The sequence below is a fragment of the Cygnus olor genome, chromosome 3 (genome assembly GCF_009769625.2).
Source record: "Cygnus olor isolate bCygOlo1 chromosome 3, bCygOlo1.pri.v2, whole genome shotgun sequence".
NCBI classification, from domain to species: Eukaryota; Metazoa; Chordata; class Aves; order Anseriformes; family Anatidae; genus Cygnus; species Cygnus olor.
The window spans coordinates 78,556,564-78,572,787 of NC_049171.1; the positions used below are offsets into that span (position 1 = coordinate 78,556,564).

The window sequence follows — 16,224 nt, forward strand, 5'->3', positions numbered from 1 at the left end:
ACAAATGCCAGATTTTCACATATCCACATTTTTTTTTTCACATCCACATTTATTTTGGGAACATACTAAACATCATTTTTACAAAATTCACTATGTTTCCATTCTAACTGGACAAACAATATATTCCGCACAAAATCTTGGTCTAGCGAGTCAAAATCAGAGGCTATACTTTAAAGCAGGACATGGAGATCCATTTCTCAAAGCGCTTTGGCAGTAGAATAGCATTTCTCACTGCTGCTCTATCTCCCACTTCAGGCAGCTCACATATTTTTTCCCTTCTAAGGTCAAATGTTGCAAATGTGACTGAAGAGTTGTGCAATCAGGCTTAGAATAATTATGAAAAGACCTGCTTTCTGCTGGGTAGGTGATGAGCAAATCTGTTGAAGAATCCCTGGTTAGCTATCCACCAAAGCGGCCAAAAACTTGTGTCACATCTGGACATCTTGACCTGGCATACTGGAGCCTTCATAGTACCCTGGTGTGATAGGAAAATTTCACTGTCCTTGTCCTCTAAATGGAGGGGCCGATGCAGAAAGCAGTCACTTCACTTTCATCCTTGCTAAGATCACAGATTCATCATAGACAAGTTTCAGTCAGAGGGATCCCTGGGCAGTTTCTCCTTCCCAGAGCTGTACCACTCACAACACAGACAATTCCTCCTATGTTCATTTGGAAGGTAAATATTACAATAAAGAGTGAGATTATTGACCACACAAACAATATTGTCTGTTGGGAAACTACCAGCCTGGCTTCTCTGAAGGGAAATCCTACTGGAAATGTGCTGCAGTTGGAAAGGGTAAAGGTAAGCTCATGGGTATTGGGGGTCCCAGGGAGATAATACAGCTGGATTTCCAGAAAGCTTTTGACAAGGTTCCACACCGAAGCCTGTTGAAACAACACCCACAAATTGCTGGGCATGAGCAGGAAGATCGCTGAAGAACAAAACACGGGGCTGAATTTTTGGCCGTGGTTCTGCTCTGCATCCCTTACAAAGGGGATGATGGGGTTAGGGGGGACCCCGAGGGATGGCAACTGAAATGGAGGAGGGGATGGAGGGACTGCCTATCAGGAGAGAGTGGAAAAGGCTGGGGATTTTCAGCTGGGGAGGGAAAACGCAAAAGGAGGTTTACAAAACAGAGAAGGTAGTTGATCAAGTCTCACTGTCACTTCCCTGGTCACCTAGCCACCTATTTATCTGTAAACTGCTATTCACCATAACCTACAGTGCCAGGACTAGGAGTCATATTGAAATGAATAGGAACACAATTTAAAACAAGGAAAAGAAAATATTTCTTTATGCAGTGGATTTTGAACTTCTGGGACTGGCTGTTCTGGTTGGCTGCAGTATCAGCAAAGAATTAGACAAAAACATAGTAACAGGTTCAAAAGCAGATACTGAAAGGACTAGGTAGGGATGTACCCACTAACATCCCTCCTACAGCTGCAGGATCGAGTCAGGTATTTGAAAGATAATCAATTTAAAAGGAAAAAGGAAAAAGGAAAAAGAAAAAAGAAAAAAGAAAAAAGAAAAAAGGGAACAGGAAGGGGAAGGGAAAGGGAAAGAAAAAGAAAAAGGAATAAAGAAAAAGTTTTTTCCCATTACTTTGCATTTTCTGCTTGAATCCCTGTATATCTTCTCAGGTGTCACCAACCCAGGTTTTGGCCTCCTTCTGCATTACCCAGACTAGATAAACATACGTGCTGCTGAAGCTGTTTTCAGGAACTCCTTCCTCCCTCTGTAATCTCTTATCTTCCAGAGGAGATTGTCAGGGGATACTTCAAAGCCCTTTGAAGATGGCCAGGGCCCTGCCTGCAGCAGAGCAGATGCAGCGCCCTCGCCCTGAGATGTCAGCAGCCGCTGTGCATGCAGGCACGCGGTGCCGTCTTATCGCCCCTTTGGGCAACTGCAGCGAGCACCGGCACAGACTTTACCCCCTTGCTATCACCGTCCAATCTTCAGACTTTGCTCTGCAATATTCTGCCCATTTTCCCATTTTTTCCCCCAAATTTACACACTTTGATTGTTGTAGATTATGAAAATGAGGAGAAAGAAAAAGAAGGTTTTTTTTCTTTTTTTTTTTTTTTCTTAGCTGAGAGGAATAGCGAAGCCTGAAGCCTGCTGAGCTTATAATTAAAATGTGGAAAGGCCATGACATAGCTCAAAAGATGCAAGAATGTGATACAGGGAGCATAAAAATGCTGAGTACCAGGCTTTGGGCAAAGCGTCGTTTTGAATTCAAAATAAACGAGAAGATTGCCTATAGAGAGGGGAATGCAGGGGGAGAGGCAGCCATGGAAGGGGAGGATGAGTGGGGAGCTATTGTTCAAGTACTGCCTTCAGAGAAATCCTGATCAGAGCAAAGGAAAGCAGTGCAGCTGGCTCATGGTGCTGGTCCCTCTGCTGAATCGTCAAAGACCAGGTAACACAGATCTCCAAGTACATAGCTCTCACTCCATCAGCAACTTGAACAGGGAAACACAACCCATAAAAATCCCACTTCAACCTGAAACTGTTTTTTTTTTCCTGCCATTGCTAACAAGTAGCACCATTGCAGGGGCTGGCATCAGGGACACAGGTGAGGTGGCCCCAGCGGACCCACAAGACACTGGGGACATCCCACAGCAATAGGAAAACTAGCAGCTGTCTGGACATGCTGCTTTACTCCACACCACCATCTGTACCAACCCCATTAGGCCACTGGTACTAAAATTATCATCCCAAATAGAAGGATTTTAAAAAGGCATTTGGCCTTTTTAAAGGCCAAAGCATAGCGGCCAAGCTGGAACTTTACGCCTTTTTTTTTTATATACCTCACTGATTTATTCTTCCTGTTAAAACAGAGTGGGGAAATAAATCAGCAGCACTGAAGAATACTCTGCCTCAGATGGTAAAATTCATTGAATTACACAAGCGTTTGCTCCCCGGTTTATACCATAGAGGGCTGCACTACATGGGTAACGAACAACCCTAACCGCATTACATCTTCCCTCTAGCTGCCAGCAATGGTGGGAGCTTAATCTTCAGAAGGTCCTGTTGGGTCCCGGGGCCCTGCTGTTGGCTTGAAACCCATCCTGCAAGAGCAAATGCAAAAACATTAAATACATTAGGACGACAGTGCTGGATGATGCCAAAAGTCCACCTCATCCCATATCCTGTCCCTAACCCGCACAGATGCTTGGGGAAAGACTCTAAGAACTGAGCAAACACGGAGTGATTTTTCCCTGTAGTGTGCAGTGATATTTCCTCCCAGCTTCCAGCTATCCCCAGCTTTGGGACTTCCTAAAAAAAGGCTGTATTTTTGTACCTAACAGCCCTCACCGGGGCTGTTCATTTCCTCATGCATTTCTCTAATTGGTTTTTTAATCTCCTTATGCCTGAAGTAGGTAAAAGCGGTTTCTATCACTCCGCATTGCCCAGGAGTCCCTTTGGCAGTTCTTCTGAGCTTTATGTCTTACGCTTTCCTAAATAGATGTTTTCCCTGCTCTCCCCACCCTGCTGTATAAAAGGGCAACCAACACTAAAGGCAGGAGCTGATGGAAGTCTCTTCTGTACAAACACGAGCACGTGGGTTGCCTCCCAGGGCTCAGTTGTAGGGGCACTTGCGTGCTTAAGGTCCAACGTTTAGGCATAATGCATACGACAATATTAGGTCAGCTGCATGTGGTCATACAAGGCCACCTCCTGCAGCATCCCCGCCTTCTCTGTGGTCAGTAACTGATGTCTAGGAAGAAAATAAAAAGCAAAGTAAGAGCGTGGTCAGATTTCTTTGGAGATCCTCTCTCCCAGCTGAGTCTGAAGGCCCATTCTTCACTGTCCCAGCTAGGCAACCCCCAATCATACCTCAGAAACGTCCAATCCACAAAACACATGGGGAAAAAATGGTAAAGGTGGCATTTTTTTCCATACAAGAACAAATAACTTTTTTCTAGAGCACTTTGACTTGGTATGAAAGAGCACAAAATCCTCTCTTGGGAACTTCCATCCATCAGAAAGCGGCAGCGATTTCAGTGTTTCTGGAAAAGCTCTCGTACAGCGGGCTTACTTCAGTGCGCTCTTATCAGCCACAGCTGCCACCTCATCCAGTAGCTCAAGCCGGGCAGCCGAAGCAGCCTTTTGATCACAGCAGCGTGCACACGTACGATGTTACCCTGGCGGCAAGGACGAGCTGAGCTGGCTCAGCCTCGTCCAAACGCAGGGATACGTAAGACAGCAGCACTCGTAGCAGAAGAACAACGTGGCACAGGTAGAAAAGGTGTTTTTGCACCAGGATGTGGCAGCGGTGGGCTCTGGGTGCTCAGTGGGATAGGGGCAGAGAGGATACTTGGTGCCAAGCAGAGGGAATGGGCTCTGCTCTTCCGAAATGCCCTCTCCAGCTCCCCAGGGTGTGCATGGAGCAACATGAGTGGGAAACATTACACCAGTCTCAGTGTACCCAGCTCTCCCTGTCTCTGTGTTCCTCCTGCTCCACACCCCAGGTTTTGGGGTCCAGGAGCAAGGAGCCCGCCCACACCCTCCCAGCCTCCTCAGAGTGGGCAGCAGAGGCAGACGCATACACAGATGAGCATTTATTTCCAAATATCTCATTTATATCACTCTCACATGAAATATTTCTTTCAGAATATAGCCTACACGTAGAAAACAGAAGACAGTTTTTTTTTTCATAAGGCACATCAGATTATAGACTACATAGAGACATCTCCCCCTCACTCGCGCTTGTAAAACACAGGCAATTTTAAAAGTAATATTTCTATAACCTAGACCCTGTGTAGCCCCGTGTAGAGCAGTATTCGTAAAGTTATTAGACCTCAGTTTACATACACCTAGTAAAGGGCTATAACAAGTTGTATATACATCACATTTTCAGAAACAGTCACAGCTGGCTACATTTAAAAGTAATGCTACTCCAGACTATGAAACAGGCTGCTTATAAAATATAACCTACTGCTTCCAGTACGGCATGATACAAAGCAGTATGACCTTGCAGAAGAAATTGTGTTATTTTTGCAAATGGGAGTTGTTCTGATTTTAGCCTGTCTCCTTCTAAACCCCACATTTTTGATCAGCTGAGACCATTTTACAGAGAAGTAAAGCACCCAAGAGAAGTCTGGCTTTGCATTTTTCTCCAAGATGACGGTATGACTGTGTATCTGAAATCCTGTCAATGCATTAGAATAAGAAATATAAAGGCTCAGATGTCAACTTCATGACCAGTAAACATTAAACCATTACGAACCAGATGCAGCAAAGTTAAATGCATCCAGCTTCTGTGCTATGGAAACTGCTTTTGCAGGCTGTTCCAGTGCAGAAGCCAACATGTTTTTATTGAATCAGGCCCTATGTAAAGATTTCCATTCCATTTTCAAGTTCTCAGCCATGGAACGTTATCCATTCTGCGCTCATTTTGCTGTAGTGGAAGAAAAAAAATACTGTCTGTGGAGTTTATGCCAATACACCCCAGAATCCATTTACATAGTGTCATTTTATTTAATGGGCCAGGAGGTAAACTGTGGTCAGCTTTATCAATTTAGATGGCTTCCACAGTTCCTCTTGATATCAGGCATTGATTCATCTACAACGAAAAAAGGTTCCAGCTTTCTGCAACTGCAGTTCAGTTTAAGACTATGAAAAGGTCACTTCAAGGCTACGGCCAAATGAAAAAAAATAGAATATAATCTGATCTTGAAATACCTAGGAAAGAAAAAAAAAAAAAGTAGTCAGGGCCATAAAAAGACAGACAGACAGCACAGACTAAATGTCCTCTGCAGAATAAGTTAAAATACCAATTCTTGCAGAGAGTCACGTTACCCCTCCAGTCTCTCAACCCCACAGGAGCTGGAATTAGGCTTAGTCTAGTAGGAATCGGATTTAGTCAGAGGGAAGATCATACTCAGTTCTCCATTATGTTGATCACCCAGCTACATTTTAGGCAAGTTTCACTTGTTAGACCCATGTGGGAAAACGTTATCAGCTAAATTTCCAGGGTGGCCTTAGCCAATTTCCCCAGCATGAGCTTGGACAAGATTCAACAACAAGCAACTGTTGCCTTTAGAAGGGAAACATTAACTTGGTTGAAAGCAGCATGGTGAAGAGGACACAGCAGCCTCAGTTTCCAGATTCCAGTTTATCATCATCTTGATTTGCCTGATCTGTTATTTGTTTATCAGCCTTAAAGGTAAGGACGGGTGTTAGGAAATTATTGGCTGTAGACTTGAAAACAAATGCAGTTGGTGGTGGTGCTGCACAGATATTTGATACTTCTCTTTAAAATAAAATAAAAAAATAAAAAAAAACAAACAAAAAAACACAACACAACAGCATTTACATTCCTTTCAGCTGAAACGGATGAACTGCCACCACGTCTGCATAAATAGAGGAGCCCGCTACTACCCAGAGTGGTAGCTGAGGCTCGGTAACGCTTCCACCTGACTTCCTGGGAAGGAGAGGGGGACAAGGACAGAAACAACTTTCGAGTCAGGAGGTGACAAATGAGATGTCAGTGCCGTAACGTATCGGGTTCCCTCGCAGCACGCTGAAGGTGTATTCGTGACCTTTCCAGCCGTGGCATTTGCGTATAGATGACACCTCTTGCATACCCTTTTTAAAGCAATCCCTAAGAGTGTTGGTTTGGGAAGACACAGAGAAGAGAGGAGTGGGTTTTTAAAGCTAAAAACGTCCATTAGGAGGCACAGTGTTATTTTTCCCTTTGACCGTCTGGGCTCCACACTTCCACAGTCACTCACACGTCTCTGCTGCACAGCCCTCACAGTGAAGGGCTCCGGTTTGGTCCTCCCCGTAGCGTATAGATGGTGACACAAGTCAGATCCTTCAGGCAAATCCTTCTAACCTCACAGACACACGGTGTGTGCTTCTTCCTTAATGAAAGATTATTTAGTCACGAAACTCCTGATTCATAGCAATCATTTAACTACAAATCCTTCTGCTGCCCTCGCAAGGGCAACCGAGATATCCAGTAGCAACATATACACATACATACAGATCTACACTATACACCCGGGACGACACAGAATGAGAGTTGAGCTAATATAGCCTCTATTTGATGTCCTCAGAGCAGCACTCGGGTCCTTGCGATTCCTATACAAAACAGCAGTATTTTTTCCACCAGGATTTGGAGAGGTTTTTCATTTTGTCTGGAGTCCTACACTTGGATTTCTTTGGTTGCTGCTGGGTATCCGAGTACTGAATCCCAGCCACGATGGCCGCATCAAAGACCTCCTTGAGGTTTTTCTGAGTCAAAGCCGAGCACTCGATGTAGGACGCAGCTTTTATTTCCTCGGCACAGAGCTTCGCAGCCTCCTCCGAGACGGGCTTCTCTTTGCACTTGTCCAGCTCGATGAGAACTTTGACGTCTTCCCGGAGGTCCGACTGCGTCCCCACCAGGATGATGGGCGCCTTGGGGCAGTGGCACCGGATTTCGGGAACCCACTTCTCACTCACGTTCTGGAAGGATGAGGGGCTGACGACGCTGAAGCACAGCAGGAAGATGTCCGTGTTGGTGTAGCACAGAGGCCTGAGCTTGTCAAATTCATCCTGCACAGAACAACATCGTGTTAGCACCCGGCAGAAACAGCGCTGGAGGATTCCCTGAGATGCTCCCAGCTCAAGCCCACTGCTGATGCTTGGAGAAGCTGAGGCTCACCTCCTGCCATCCTGAGAGACCTTAGCACCCAGGCCACAGGACAAGGTGCATCAGTAGCAGCAGCCACGTGTGCTAAGCCTGAGGTCTGGCCTTGCGCAGCTGCCAGCCTGTGGACACCCTGCCACTATCAGGCACATGGAAGGAAGGTGCTGGTTTCCCCACCTGGCTGAGATTCCCCTGCCGGAAACATTTTTTAAACCAGCGCCTACTTAACAACATCCTCCAGGAGATGGGAATAATTTCCCTGCCATTGTGCCCAGGGATTTAGATCTGATGGCAGCAATAAGGAATCACAATGCGCAGGCTTAACATGCCAATGGCATGGAATAAGAGCTTTACCTTTCCCTCCCACCCATGCCACATCAAACAAACTGCAAACAGGCCTCCCAGTGCTACCTGTTCTTTTTTTTTTTTCCTCCTTCCCTCCTCCTTTAAGAGCAAACTCCAGCAAAGCAAAGCCCTTTTTCAGCTTCAGGAGGTTGCCACAAGGAAGCCAGGCACCTAAAGGTAACAAAGGACTCTGCCACAGGCAGCAGCTAGCGAAGAATGCAGCAAGAAGCAAGAATGCAGCAACAAGCAAGGGTTAACTCCATGCAGCCTGCCTTTATGCTGACAGCAGGATAAAAGCAGGGTAACACTAGCAGCCTGAACAGGTAGGATTTGCCTCAGCGGCAGTGACATTTTAATTAAAACGGACCGTGTTCTCAAAAGCTCTGAATTTAAAGTGCAAAGAACAAACACAGCTGAAAACATCTCTCCGGTACCAGCGTTTTACTGCTGAATTGCAAGTCACGTGTTAATTTTCAAGATGTGAAATTTTGCTCTAAAGCCTCTGAAGGCCCAGGATATGCAGTTTAAAGCCCACTGGAAGCCTCAGAAGTCTCATTCCACTCGAATGAATTTCTTCCAGCAGTAACTCTCAGAGAGACAGCAATTTATAAAACACGAGTCAAGAAAGCAAGCTTCATTAGCTCTCTTGATTCCCAGACTAAGCCTCACAGGAAACCAGGCTGTCACCATTTGGCTTGAGAGAAACTCGGCGTTTAGTGAGCTGCAGCACTGAAGGACAGGACCATTTGCGGAAAGGCACCTCGCCACGTAATTGCCTCTCCTTGCAACGTGAGAAACCTCAACGAGGCTCGATTCAATAGGCTTGAAAGCCAAACCCAGATCTTAAGGGTTTCTACCCAGATGAAATAATACCCTTTATATTCCAAGTGCACTCCTACGGTTTCGATGGTAGTGCACAAACTGCAGGGACTCTACACCTTTTTATGCTGCTGACACAGAAATATCTACAATTTTTCAGCTGCAGATTTCAGCACCAATCTCACTGCAGCATGGTTTTGACAAAGTGCCCAGCCAGGTACCTTTTATTCAAGTCAATTTCTATTACCGTAGGTAGCCCCTCAGTTTCTAAGGAAGCAAATCCCCCGTTCTGGCTGCTCTGGGACAGACAGAGCGAACACCTCAACCACTTACAGCAGCAAAGGCAAGAGGCCACCGGACCTGCCGCTCCCTCCTGCCGCCGGTGGCTGCCTTGCCCTGGGCACTGCCCTCCCACAGGCTGTCACCCTGCCACCGTGGTACGTTCAGCTGCCACACTCTGGTTACTCTGGTTGTGGACACACCCAGCCACCACGTCACTTTGGCAGGGCTTAACATCAGTGCTCACTTCTGCTATCTCACTTCGTACCACCACCTGCAGAAGGCTGCTTGCAGGCTTTTAACTGTGGTTTGCAGGGCAGATGAAACAGTCCTACGCTGCTGCTAGGGCTGTGCAGCCCTTCAAGCTCCTTTACTAAGGGGAGCGCCCAGCTACAACCCATTTAAATAGGTTTGTATGTTAAGGCCACTGAGATTTTTCCACGTGGTTTCGGTGAAGGCACAGACCCAGATCCACAAAGCTGTTCATGAACCCAGCTCCTATCGCCTTCAAAGGCAAATTCGGTTGCAAAACACTTTTAGCAGTCCAGGCTCAATGCCTCCCAAGCAGTGCTGCACACTGCTTAGGGTGTTACCAGCAAGGGGCGTGCAGAAAATACAAGAAACAGGTTCGCTTAGCAGGCAAACTAGGAGCTGAGAGGCACTAGCCACCCTCAGCCCTGCAGGAGTTAGTCAGGTTTGGGGCAGCAGCACGTCTTAGGGGTGGGAATGGCAAATGTGAAGACTCCACAGATAACACCAAATAGGATTTTTTTCTCCCTTAAGCTCCTGCCCCTTTAAAAGTGCAGTGTCCATCTGTGCACACCTACAGCTGTGAATGCTTTGTCCCAAACACCCTCATTCTTAAATCCGTAGCTATTTAGCTAAAAAACAAAGCCAGTGACAACCTCTCAAGGAGAAAAACCGACAGCCCTGAATCCCCAGACTTTTCAGCTTTCTGGTCAGGCAAAGCAGAGCGGCAGCCGTGCCCGGTCCCCGTGCGGAGCCGCAACCTGTGCATCCCCCCACCCCGTAGCAGACCCCAGGCAAAGCAGCGGGCGGAGAACGAGGGAGAAGGGCTGCGGTTTAACAGGATGCTCAAAGCCACGAAGTCACTATCAGCCCGACCACCCACTCGTCCCCTCCCGCTGTCACTTGAACCGAGTACGCGGCTCCACTGACCTGGCCGGCTGTGTCGCAGAGCTGCAGTCTCACCGGCTTGCCGTCCACAGACACAACAGCTTGGGGGAGAGACGAGGGGGAAAGCGTGGTGAGTCCAACTTCGCACATCTTCCATTAATAAAGAAAAAAAGGGAGAGGGGAAGGATGCCGCTGCCCGGGATCGAGCTCCTTATCCCCTTCCATGCTCTCGGGACGCCCCCAGCACACAAAACGGAGCGGCTGGAGGGCAGAAGAAGGAGCGAAGCCTCACCGCAGCCGGGCTGGCAGGGACGCAACCTCGGGGCAGATTCAAACTTTTCGCCCAGCGCCCAAACCCCCCCGGCGCCCCCCGTCCTTACCGGAGAAGTTGTCGAAGGCGGTGGGGATGTACTCGGTGGGGTACCCGTTGGTGGTGTAGCTCACCACCAGGCTGGTCTTCCCCACGGCGCCGTCCCCCACCAGCACGCACTTGATGCTGCGCCGCGGCTCGCTCCCGGCCCCGGCTCCGGCTCCGCTCCCGGCCCCGGCCCCGCTCCCGGCCCCGCTCCCCGCCGCCCCCCGGCAGCGGCCGCCCAGCGCCGCCCCGAGCGCCGCCGCCGCCCGGCCGCTGCGCACCCTGCGCGGGGGCACCGGCGGCACCTCGCAGCCGCCGGCCACCGGCTTGCCGATGTAGCCCGCATCGCCCTCCTGCTGCGGCGGCATCCGGGGGGCGGCCGGCCCGGCACCGCCGGCGGGGGAGCGGCGGGACGAGGACGACGAGGAGAAGGAGGTGGCGAGCAGGCGGTGCGGGGCCCCGGCGGGGCGGCAGGAGCGGCGCGGCCGCCGCGAAGCCAGCCCCGGAGCAGGGACGGCGGGAGGGAAGCAGCGAGCCCGGCCGCGCTGCGCCCGCCTCGCCCCGCGCTACCGAGTCGCGGCCGGCGGCCCCGCGGCGCCGCGTGACATGGCTGGGGCGGGGAGGGGCCGCCGGCACCGCCCGGCGCGGCGCGGCGCGGCGCTACCGATAGGGGGCGCTGCAGCGCAACCGGGCCGGCTCGCGGCCGCCGCGCGCTCATTGGTCAGCCCGCCCCGCCGCGCGCTGCTATTGGTTGGGGAGGAGGGGGCGGGGTGGGGAGGAGGGGGCGGGGTGGGGAGGCCCCGCCCATCGCCGCCTGCCTTGGGGTCCGCGGGCCGCCGGGGGGGGGGCGGCCGGTGGCGGAGCGGGGCCGGCAGCGGGAGCGAGGGGGGGGGGCCGGCGGCTGCGCTGGGCACGTGCTGAAAGAGCGGCCGTGGGCTGCTTCGGGCCTCGTGTCGCGGCTAACGCCCCGGGTGCGGGTGCGGTTGTGGCAGCACGAAGCGGGGAGGTCCCGTCCTTGTGCAGCAGAGCCTGTGGGGTCCCTTGGTGGTGGTCACGGGGCTGGGCTGAGCCCATGTTGCAGCCCAGGGTCTCAGCTCGGTCCGTTTTGTTCCTTATGGTTCTGAGCGTAGACATAGCCACGTTTCTGCACAAGACGAGACCAGGTTAACAAAGGCATGTGCAATGGAAGAACCATGTTAGTGCACGTGTTCCTGGTTAGTGCATGCGATGCTGGAAGCCAGCATACAGTAAATAACTCAGCTTTGGCCATCGGAGTGTCAGGGCATGCTGAAGGCACGACAGCAGACGAGTTTCTGTCCATTCTGGCTGATGTGCCAACCGAGGGCGAGCAGACGTGCTGCCATCTCCGACACCGGCATGAAATACACGCCAGCCGTGGGCACGAGGCTGGCTGAGCGTTGCCACCCCTTACCTGCAGCAGCAAACAGCAAGTCCCCATCCCATATCAGTGCTGCAACGAGGCCTCATTCAGAGCAAAGATGCACAAAGACGAGGAGGACTCCCGTAGGTGGGAGATGACTATAACTGTCCGCATTGTTTCGGGGACGGGGGGCGGGAGCGGGCTCGGAGCTGCATGGTTGTGCCATACCGTAATGTGCCCTACCGAACACAGAAGCCTTTTGTGCAAGAGGATGATCTAACCCATTGTTTTGCAGGGGGGTGCCCGCCCGCACCGCAGCAGCAAGTCAGAGCAGCCCCCGGTGCTGGCGGTGGGCTGAGGGCTGGTCCCGAAGGGATGCTGCCGCTGATAGCCGCTGTCGCCGAAGCTTTGGGCCACGGCCCTATCGCACGCACACATCTCACAGGTTTTAACGCGGTTGTTTTCTGAGCTCTGAGCCGCGGGATAAACAGGCTTAGCTTCACATAGGTCAACAGGGGGGCCGCTGTCTGTCTTGGGGCTGAATCTGGTCCATTATCAGTTCACAGAAAAGCTCCTGCCCTATCTTCCATGCTCGTGTTAGTCAAATATTATTCTTCGAGAAAAATGACAGACAGAGGAAATTATTTTATCAAGACGTGAAGTAGGTCATTGTTATATCCCAGCTTATCATTTTCCCTGCGATATAAAAAATACAAACTGGGTGCTGGCCTTGTAGAATGAAAGCTTTCTTTTCCTTTTTTTTTTTTTTTTACTGTAGAAACTTGAAAAGCCTGACACGGAGAGAGGCACGGGAGTGAGGCGGCGCGCTCCGAGCATGACGTGATGCACTGCTGCTAGTGCAAGGGGAAGGGTACAGCCTGCTCTGCGGGGCCGTCACCGCGATCCTGTTATTTGTGAGAGGAGCAACCTCTTGGCCTGGAAAAAAGCCATCTACGATGCACCCCTTCTTTTTCCAAAGAGCGGGATCGTGGTGACATTGCTGAGCTGGCCGGTGGCTGGGGAGGTGGGAAGGAGAGAAAGGGGAAGCAGGAGGGAGCAAAGAGAGGGCAACCAGCTGGGAAAGAAAAAGGAGCTTGTATAAAGGGCAGATCTGACCTGCTCTGACTCCAGAGAAGTGCTTTTGAGGCTGCCTTTTGAGAACCAGGAGGGAAAAGGGCTAGGGAAGTACAAGATGTTACTGTTTTTATTATGTATTTCATTTGTAATTAAAAACCGTAAATATATATATATTTATTTTTGCCAGGGCTTTTTTAAAGAACATTTTCATCACCCAAGATATCGATCTCAGGCAAGTTTTCACTACCTGGGGAAAGGGATCAGTAAGCAGCACACATTATTAACACAATAATCTCTCCCCACCCCTCAAGCTAAACTCTGATTGAGAAGACGCTAAAGCAAGCTCAAAGGCAAAAAGGCTTGTTGAGATAAACCTGAAAACAAACTAATACAAAACAAAACAAAGCACAATTGCTTCGAGCCTCCCAAATTCCTAATTAATTCAGAAAACAAATTAACCCTAGCCTCCTATCTGCAGTGCCTCTGCAGGGGAATCGCCGTGGGAGGTGATCCCTTTATCTCACTTTTGACGTCCTTTCCAGCCCATCTCGGACCACCGCTGCGGGAAGGTGCTCCACGTCCTGTATGGTCACCCCTTAGTTTGCTTGTCCTGAAGCCCCTTGTCACCCCAGGACTGTCCCACACCCCTCTGGGCATACTGGCCATGCTCTGAGCAGGGACAGAGCAGTGGCCCCCGCAGGCCACCTGGGCATTGATGGGGACAGGCTGGGTAAGGTCTTGGTGGTGACAGAGAAATGTCCCAGTAAGAAAAATAACAAAAGATTTCACTTTTGCCTCACATCTGAATGAAGGAACTGAGCCTGCCTTGCTTCTGACTGCCCTGTGACATTTTGCATTTCACTGTGCTCCTGCTCACAAGGACTTATAACACGCCATGCTATTTCTGCCCCAGGAGCCCCAGGTTGCAGACACGATCTGGAGAGAGGGAGGTAAATCCCAGCACCAAGCCAGACAGCTCGGAGGAGAGAGGAGAGGAGAAGAAAGTGTGCTTTGGCAGTATGCTGCACGTCGGTGGGGATGGCGAGAGTGGCAGAGGAGAGAACTGAGGGAGAAATGACACCTGAGTTGGACACACATCCCTGAGGAGCTGAGACAGAGCAGCTAGCACTGAAAACAGGCACTGTATCTGCAGCATGGATGCTTTTTGCCCCACTGCCCATGGGCCTGTATGTGAAGCCCTTTAGTAGTTTTTTGTAGCTGCCACAACCTTACCAGTTCCCCATGTGGACCCTCAAAACAGCTCCTAGCCTACCATGCTCCCGATCCCTAGTAATAATAATATGATTCTGACTGCCATCTTAGGGTGCTTATAAAATATGCCCAGGTGAGGCTGAAATAGTCACCAGCCAGTGTGAACAGAGATCAGTGCTTTTCCCCTCCTCACCACCATGGGTACCTCCAAGGGCACCTCGCGGTGGGCCATACACATCCTTGCAGGTGCCCACATCTCACAGGGGGTGACACCAGCTTCCTAGCAGGGGGCTTGACCTCTGCCACCAGTGCTGGGAGGTGAGGGGGCACAGAGACCCCTCTGCTCTGAGGGATGCTCCTGCTCTCACCTCTGCGCCCACCCTCCCACATGAAGCTTGCCCCAGCCAGCAGGGCCATGTGGCCATGCCTGCACGGGCAATTTGGCCCAGACATTTTTAGTTGGTGACTTTTAAAGTCTGAAAAACAATGGTTGCTCCTCATGCTATCTCCTTTGGAGCTGGCCGCTTCCTCTCGGTGTCAGACTTGGACGAACCCCATGCCAACTGCTGAGAAACCTCTCCCTTTCCACTTTTAATGACCTTTCCTGAAAGCAGTTGCTAGGATCTTGTTGGTGGGGATTAAAAGACTCGGAACAATCCAGCACAAGTGTTGGTTTTGTTGAAAGTGAGCAGGCTGTGCTTCCCTGATCACTGCCCTACTTACAGCCCAGAGGTGCACTGCGGTACAGCTTCCACAGCCGGGCAGAGGAGAAGAGCCGCGGCTTCTCTGTGCTGCATGGCAAAACTAAGACAGGAAAGTAAAGGCCAGGATTCACTCAGTGCAGAGCAAACAGACCTCCCTGTGCCTCGGCGTTCAGCTGGGCTTCCAAAGGGTTGCCAGGACGGTTCTACCAGTAGGCCTCTACAATGCAAAGCTACTCCTCCCACTGCTTTAAGGCTCTCCATGCCTTTGAAAGAGTATCAGAGCAAGAGGGACGAAAAGGTTGCAGCTCCTCTGCTCTAAGAGTGAAGGAGAGGGGATTTGAGTGCCCGATTCTGTTAGCTATAAATGCAAACCACTAATATGCAGAGCTTTCCCACTGAAGTGAAGGCACTGGGAGTGGGAGATTAATAGGTTGCCAGCTGTGTTGGTATGATAAGCCAAGCAAGGACCCCGATGCTTTTGGTTGAAAGTGGATTGAAACCTCAGCAGAGACACAGGGCAAATCAGCACAGAAGCCACACGTGGAAAACTGAGCGAGGCACCACAGGCAAACGTTTCTTATCTTCAGCTTACGTCAATAGGAATGGCAATGCAAAAGAGGCAGCAAAGTATTTAGTAGAGAGGAGGAGGAAGAAGTCCAAAAGCTTTTTTATCTATACACGTGCTTTATAAAGTGCTACTGTTGTCCTCAGAAATTTTTCAATGAAAATGAACAGGCAAAAGCACTGAGCAAGTTCTTCCAGAGGCCTGTTTGCTTGCTAAGGTGAGTTTAACCCTGCCGTGCCTGCAGGAGCACTCCCTGCTAGTGCTGCTGTGTCCCAAAAGCAGCGGAGGAAGAGCAACCTATTAAACAGCAAAAAACACAGCTGCAATAATTACCCCACCTGGTCTGATCTGGTGTGAAATAGGACTCGGGGAGGCACAGAACCCAGGAATCTGGGGCTCTCTGCAAGGTGATGCTGCAGCCATCTCCCCATTTCCCAGAGCTCTTGCTTTTCCAGCAGCCTGTCCCAATTACCTCCATTGACTTTTGCTTTGCTTTCTGGCTTTATTGTTTTCATTAAGGCTAATTAACAGAAGAGTGGATGAGGCCCAGATTTCTTGGGAGGATTTTTTGTTGTTGTTCTTGGTAGTTTTCATTTTGCCAAGTTTCCTTTTTGCTTTTAAAGTGTTTTGATAATGGTTGAAAAACAACTTTGCTACTAGAGGCGGTGCTGAGCAAGGAGAAGACTCAGCAAGGATAACAGCAATTA

General features: G+C 50.2%; 1 protein-coding gene across 1 annotated transcript; it reads right to left on the minus strand.

The window, feature by feature from the left end:
• Positions 1-4,551: 4,551 nt before the first annotated feature.
• Positions 4,552-11,120, minus strand: RHOU (ras homolog family member U). Its single transcript, XM_040552845.1, has 3 exons — positions 10,604-11,120; positions 10,266-10,324; positions 4,552-7,549 (listed from the first exon to the last, which is right to left on the minus strand). Exons 1-3 carry the CDS (start codon positions 10,944-10,946, stop codon positions 7,094-7,096), a joined length of 858 nt encoding a protein of 285 aa, XP_040408779.1. The 5' UTR covers positions 10,947-11,120; the 3' UTR covers positions 4,552-7,093.
• Between the last annotated feature and the right edge of the window lie 5,104 nt (positions 11,121-16,224).

Coding starts and splice junctions, on each gene's coding strand:
- RHOU (XM_040552845.1), bottom strand. CDS start 10,946: ATGCCGCCGCAGCAGGAGGGCGATGCGGGCTACATCGGCAAGCCGGTG. Junction 10,325..10,603: donor CGCCTTCGACAACTTCTCCG/GTAAGGACGGGG, acceptor CTCTCCCCCAAG/CTGTTGTGTCTGTGGACGGC. Junction 7,550..10,265: donor TCTGCGACACAGCCGGCCAG/GTCAGTGGAGCC, acceptor TGTTCTGTGCAG/GATGAATTTGACAAGCTCAG.